This window comes from Diabrotica undecimpunctata, chromosome 3 (genome assembly GCF_040954645.1).
Source record: "Diabrotica undecimpunctata isolate CICGRU chromosome 3, icDiaUnde3, whole genome shotgun sequence".
Lineage (NCBI taxonomy): Eukaryota > Metazoa > Arthropoda > Insecta > Coleoptera > Chrysomelidae > Diabrotica > Diabrotica undecimpunctata.
Window position 1 is genome coordinate 74,214,445 of NC_092805.1, and position 7,560 is coordinate 74,222,004.

The window sequence follows — 7,560 nt, forward strand, 5'->3', positions numbered from 1 at the left end:
GTAATCTTGGAAAGTAAATTAGACATCACAACAAAACGGGAATGGCAGAAACATGGGCCAAAGGCTAGGTTCTCAACACTTGCTAATTTTTTAGACTTTATCGAAGAAAAATGTCAATATCTGGAAGAAGGCATTGAGTTTAACAAGGCAACTATTCAGAAATCATGGGAAATAAAAGGACGATCGGATAGGCAGCCCACAACTAGTAGGGCATTCAAAGAAACAAAAGGCATGTCATATCTGCGGCAGTTATCATTCTTTATATCAAAGTCAAAAATTTAAGGAGGGGAGGTTCTGGCATACAAAACAATACGGACACACAAAACCAGAAGGCATTTACTTTACAAGCAATACACGGACAGAATTATTACGGGCAAGCAGTTAATCGGACAAGTTCAGATCAAGGTTTTCAGCTTGATGATACAACACTAGGACCAGATACAACTCCAACTGATAACCAAACTATAGGGCAAGGATTTCAACTAGATTCTTTTAAATCAACTCAAATGGTAGAAGAGGTACAAGAACAGGTTTACTTTCAACAGCCATTATTGATATGGTTGATAACATTGGAAACATGCATAAATGTAGGGCATTGCTAGACTCGGGGTCTCAATCTAACTTCATTACACGCAGCCTAGTAGATAAGCTGCAACTAACAGGTCAAAAAATAAATATACCAGTTGTTGGGATAGGTCAAGTTATTACAAATATTAAAAGATCAGTGAAGGCTACAATACATTTAAGATTTGAAGGTGGGTATAAATGCAACATGAGTTTTTTGGTTATTGACAGGATTTCGGAATACATTCCACATTCTAGAATTTCAATAAATCAGTTTAATTTTCCTCACAATATAAACTTAGCCGATGAAGGTTTCAATACCTTGGGACAAGTTGACGTTCTATTAGGCGCGGGTATTTTTTGGAATTTACTATGGGTAGGGCAAGTGGTACTTGGCAAGAATCAGCCACTTATGCAAAAAACTAAACTCGGCTGGATCATATCCAGTAGAATATTTCCAGACAAAAAACAATACAATAAGCAAGATTTTCTAGTTAATTGTCATTTCACTTCTGAGGTTACTTTGGAAAATAAAATTGAAAAATTTTGGGATATAGAGGAGATTCCACAGAAGAGGTTTTTATCCAAGGAAGATAAGTTCTGTGAAGAAACTTTTCAAAACACAACTTTTAGGAATAAGAATGGATCATTTACAGTCACCTTACATGAAAGGTCGACAGTCATGCCATTAGGTAAATCATTCAGCATGGCACTTAGAAGATTTCATACATTGGAAGGAAAATTAGCAAGAGATAGTGAATTACGGAGACAATTATGAAGTCTTTATGGAAGAATATATTCAACTAGGGCATATGTCTCAAATTGGGAGCATTGATAATATGCATACTTTAAATAATTCATACCTCATCATGCGGTGGTAAAACAAGATTCAGCAACAACAAAATGCAGGGTGGTTTTTGATGGTAGTGTAACTACAGACACGGGCATTTCTCTTAACGAATCACTTATGGTGGGTCCAAAGTTGCAAGACAATTTGCTTAACATATTACTTCGATTCAGAAGGCATAATATACTAATAGGGGCTGATATAGATAAAATGTATAGATGTATTTGGGTTAACGAAAAGCAGAGAGATTTACAAAGGATACTTTATAGGTCAAACGTAGAAGAAGAGATTAAGGTTTATAAACTTAAAACACTTACATATGGAACGGCACCTGCTGCTTACTTAGCAATCAGATGTTTACAGCAGCTGGCACATGATAACAAAGACAGTTTCCCTAAGGCAGCGTAAGTTATACTTTCAGACTTCTATATTGATGACTTGCTAACGGGAGTAGATACTGTAGAGGAGGCAAGAATATTAAAGGAACATATTAACAATATTCTAGAAGGCGCAGAATTTTGCTTACGGAAATGGATCTCTAACCGGGGAGAGGTTTTGGAAATGGATGATTCAGTTAAAAGAGGAATTCAGCACTATTTGTTAGAAGGCAATAACAATAAGACATTGGGAATTTACTGGGATGCACAGGAAGACAAACTTCACTATTTAATAAACACTACAGTACATGCTACTAAAATAACTAAGCGGTCGGTGTTATCTATGATAGCGCAAGTTTTTGATCATCTAGGTCTTATGGAACCAGTTGTACTAAAGTCTAAACTCATTATGCAATCTTTATGGAAACCCAAAATACATTGGGATGAGTCACTACCACTAGATTTACATACAGCATGGGTAAATTATAGAAGAAATTTCGATATCATTCATAGCCCAGTCTGGTTAAAAAAAAAGGTGGAAAAATGTTTCGCAGATATCTGAAGCTTTTAAGACATAGGTGGGGGATACTAGATGATGAATAGATGAAAAGATACTCCTAGTTTTACCTTGCGTTTTTTTTAAGCAATAATTTATGGTCACAATTTGATTTTTTGTCTATAAATTTTTTCCCCTAATATTTTAAATAAACAATATTTATGTCATTTTTTAATGTCAAGAATATCTTTATTTTCCCGTTTTTTAATTAAAATGGATAAATAATTTACAGAGATATTTGCAAAAAAGCAGTTTTTTTGCACTAATTTATGAATTTTAATAATTTTTTATTAACAAAATAAAATGGTATTAATACATTTAAACATCAAGGAATTACCATCTTTTAGATTTGTGCGAAATTTCCCCCCGATCAGTCAAATATTTTATAAGTTATTTAATTTGTTTATCCCTGAGGCTAATTATTTAAACTATTGAGCTTGCCCTATGCATGATGCTAGACACATTCAGCAAATTTCATAGGATTCTTTAAGACTTAGACTATCTCAGAAGTTAAATGCATATTGAGTTTTCATCGAAATTATTTACAAAATAAACGTTTGAAAAAGGGGTATGTTTTTAACTTATAAACAATTGTAATAACTTCTATATTTTTCAAGCTACAGACTTGTACGTACAACCATTGGATAGCTGGTAAAAAAGCTCACATTAAAAAATAAAAAACCTATGACCAATAGGAACGAAGTTAGTGACTATTTTTAAAAAAATCATATCTCCATTGTTTATAAACATTAAGAAGTAAAATTTGCACAAATTTTGAATAAAAATCTAAACTTTATATTGAAACTTATAGCTATAAAATTTATCTAATTTTTCGAAACGACGGTACTTTTGAAAGATCGACATAGGAAAGTGGAGAGGATATCTGTTTCAGCTCCGTTTTTTTTTCGGCATCAGAACTTCAAATTGCAACACGTAGGAAAAATTTACATTATCTCGGCTTCCTTTGCAGCTGCAAGTCTCTTTTTTTATTCTGGGATAGCTCGTCGAAATATGAATAACTACATAGTTTTCACTGGCCGGAAAATATGGGAAAACTCGGAAAAATTGAGTCCATTTGAAATTCACCCTAAATACTTACTTTTTTTTAATTTGCTCGAATAGTTTGTCGCAGTATTAATAATGATGACATAATTTTCACCCCCCATAAATCTCGGAAAATCCCGGAAAATCAACATATGTTTTTTCATTTTATATCAATGATGTAATAATACTTATATATTTTATAAATTAAATTTCAGGTAATTTTTTACACATTATATTCCTTATATTAATTATAATTGTTTGTATTTTTATAATTAACAATATTGATTTTTATTCGATTTTTCTTACAAATATGATATACAATATCAATCTAATCTGCCTTATTGCTTTGATAAAATAAGTCGATTTTTTCATCACTTGCCTTATTAAATTTTGCAATGTTTATTGAACTTTACTTTTTTTATTTTCTTTACATACATTGGTTTAAAAGTTAAAATTTGGTTCATTTATTCGACTTCACTGTCAGGTCTGAACCTTTTTGTTGCAGGTTGTTTGTCTTCACTTATTAAGTCAGTCTTTCCATACATTAACATATTATGATCTTAATGCCAAGGTGGGTCAAGGTAAGGTAGGAGAACAAGTAGGAAAATATGGGCTTGGAAACAGAAATGACAGAGGAGATCGATTGATTCAATTTTGCCAAAGTGAAGACTTCGTAATAACAAATACCTTTTTCAAATTACCTCTTCGACGATTATACATGGACATCTCCACAATATACCAAAGAAAAAATAGTGAGAAATCAAATAGACTACATTATGATAGCAAGGAGGTATCATAATGCTGTTAAATGTACTAAGACGTACCCAGGAGCTGATATAGGCTCAGATCATAACCCGGTAGTTACTTTGATAGAGGCGAGACCAAAAAAGATTAGAAGACCACACAGAAAGGCACTAGATTTAAATAAACTTAGAAACAAAAATATTCGACAAGAAACAGGAGAAGAAATAAATGAAAACCTCCGTTCAGTGTAGCAACAAATTAACGATACAAACAACGTTAACCAAAAATTAAATTACATAAATTCAGCTATACAAACAGCAGGAAAGAAACATCTTACAAAAATAAACAACAAAGAATAAGGGGTGGATGACACAAGATATACTAGACTTGATGGAACAAAGAAGAAAGATGAAGAATTACCCAGACAAATACAAAGAAATAAATAAACACATAAAAAAGAGAATAAAAGAAGCCAAAGAGGAGTGGATTAAAGATCAATGTGAAGAAATGGAAACCTATGAGAAAAAGTACGATGCGTTCAATATGCACAAAAAAGTAAAAGAGATAACAGGAAACATAAAGAAATGCCAAATAGGTAAACTTAAAGACAAATATGGAAATCTTATTGTAGATCTAGAGAATAAAATGAAAAGATAGACAGAATACCTGAATGAATTATTTGAAGACGATAGAAACAACTTAACTCAGATAATCAATGCAACTGGGCCAGACATATTGAAATAAGAAGTAGAATACGCAATAAGAAACGCTAAAAATCGAAAAGCAAATGGACCTGATGAAATTCCTACAGAACTGTTGAAGCTTTTGAATGATAAATCCGTAACCATAATATTAAATTTTGCAGCAAGGAGCTAAAACAGTTTCCCCTCCACTTTCCTATGTCGATCTTTCGAAAGTAACTTTGTTTCGAAAGGTTTTAAGTTTCGAAAAATTGGATTAATTTTATAACTATAAAATTCAATATAAAGTTTAGATTTTCATTCAAAATTTGTGCAAATTTTACTTCTTAATGTTTATAAACAATGGAGATATAATTAACAAAAAAATTGTCGGTAACTTCGTTCCTATTGTTCATAGAAGGTTTATTTTTTTTGTTAAATCTGAGATTTTTTACCAGCTATCTAATGGATGTACGTACAAGTCTGTAGCTTGAAAAATATAGAAGTTATTACAATTGTTTATAAGTAAAAAACATACCCCTTTTCCAAACGTTTATTTTGTAAATAATTTCGATGAAAACTCAATATTCATTTAACTTTTGAGATAGTATAAGTCTTATAGAATCCTATGAAATTTGTTAAATGTGTCTAGCATCATTCATAGGGCAAGTTCAATGGTTTGAATAATTAGTCCCAGGGATAAACAAATTGAATAACTTTTAAACTATTTGACCGATCGGGGGGAAATTTCGCACAAATTTAAAGGACTGTAATTCCTCAATGTTGAAATGTATTAATAACATTTTATTTTATTAATAAAACAATTAATTAAATTTATAAATTAGTGCAAAAAATCTGCTTTTTTGCAAATATCTCTGTAAATTATTTATCATTTTTAAGTGAAAAAACGGGAAAATAAAGATATTCTTGATATAAAAAAATGGTATAAATATTGTTTATTTAAATTATAAGGGAAAAAACTTATAGATAAAAAATCAAATTCTGACCATAAATTATTGTTTAAAAAAAAACGCAAGGTAAAAATAGGAGTATCTTTTTATCTATTCGTCATCTAGTAACCCCCACCTATGTCTTAAAAGCTTCAGATATCTGCGAAACATTTTGCCGTGAAATCGATGATTTTTGTATAACCAGACTGGGCTATCAAAACATTCACATCAATAGGCAACGTTTTTATCTTTTCTTAATCAACACACTCTTTGTACTTCTGGGCCCATAACCAATGTTATATTGAAGAATAGAAAATAAAAGAATGTGTTGATATTTTATTGTAATACTAACTCAAATAAACGTGATACATAAATACATAATTAAAAGTGGTTACATTACGTTACCATCTTGAAAACGTTGACATTGACATGCATCAATCGTGCTGTCAACCATAGACCGGTTTGTTCCTTATTCACTAGTATTTATTTAACATGTTATAGGCCTTTTTCTGTTTTTAACAATTATAGTACATTCATTATCTCACCAGATATGATTTGGTGTTTTTTTTTACAACTATTTGACCGATATTTGATTGACTTTGGGGCTGCTTCATTTATTGAATTCATTAAGAATTCAAAGGAATTATTGTGATTATAATTTTTATTAGCCGTGATGATCGCCAACGTCCGGAACGGATAGGCACTTTAAGAAGAAGAAGAAGATAATTTTTATCAAATTGTAATTCCATAAGGTTTCGGAAAAGAATCAGTCAGCTGAAAATTCAATTCATTTTCTGGCAGGTATAATATTAGCGGGAGTGTATTCTCGAGATAGTGTGATATGAATAGGAAAATGAATCGGTCGTCCATCATTTAGAATAATCATGTTAGTATTGTCGATGGCATCTACCGATTGATTTCTATCTAATATGCTATCTAATATGGAGCACCAACTAGTCTGATGCATAACAACATCGCCCTGCAGCTGTGAAAAAAGTTTAGTCCAGTTATTTTTAGTTACTTGGATTTTGGGAGGTTTATAAATAAACACTAAGGAAATTTTAAGGTCATTGATATACGCTGCACAAAATTCTATTTGAGAATGGAAATTTTTGCGGATTGGAATTTCATTAAAAACTAGACAATTTTTTATAAGTATAGCAATACCTCCGTATCCATCTTATCTATCTACACGTATTATATTAAAACCTAGTAAATTGAATGTTCTATTTTGAGAGAGAAAAGAGAGAGTGAGAAATATGCTTTATTGTCACTGAAAATTGTACAATTTTATGGACAAAGCTTATAAAAGTTAAAAAAATAATAATAATAACAATAACAATTAAAATTTACTAAAATTACAATTACATAATTTTTTTTAAATTACAATATTATTAGAATTACAATTATCTCAAATCTTATTAACTAATCTAATTAACTCAAATCTTGTCTAAAAGTGCTGTAATAACTGTTGCACCCCCTAAAATCTTGAGAGACGACTTTCATTAATCTCGATTAAGTTCTGTTATGGTATACTCGTCAATGAAGATCCGATTAACAAGTGCGCAGGAGTAAGAGGATTAGGGTCATTTGGGTGATTAGAAAGAGGATAGAGTGGTCTGGAGTTGAGGCAAGCCTCTATTTAATATACAACCTTAGACAATTCTTCATATGTTAAGATTGCTTTACCTACCACACGTTTTATGTGGTGCTTAACTGATTTAATATTTGACTCCCATAACCCATTGAATACCTTTGATTGACAGGTCTGTCGTAATGGCATGAGAGTTTTTGTTAA

At 31.2% G+C, this 7,560-nt stretch overlaps 1 protein-coding gene across 1 annotated transcript; it reads left to right on the forward strand.

The window, feature by feature from the left end:
* The first annotated feature begins 556 nt into the window (after positions 1–556).
* Positions 557–1,342, forward strand: LOC140435890 (uncharacterized). Its single transcript, XM_072524603.1, has one exon. The coding sequence runs from the start codon at positions 557–559 to the stop codon at positions 1,340–1,342; it is 786 nt and encodes a 261-aa protein (XP_072380704.1).
* Positions 1,343–7,560: the final 6,218 nt, after the last annotated feature.

Bases quoted from the DNA above. Each gene is read 5' to 3' on its own strand.
- LOC140435890 (XM_072524603.1), top strand. From the start codon at position 557: ATGGTTGATAACATTGGAAACATGCATAAATGTAGGGCATTGCTAGAC.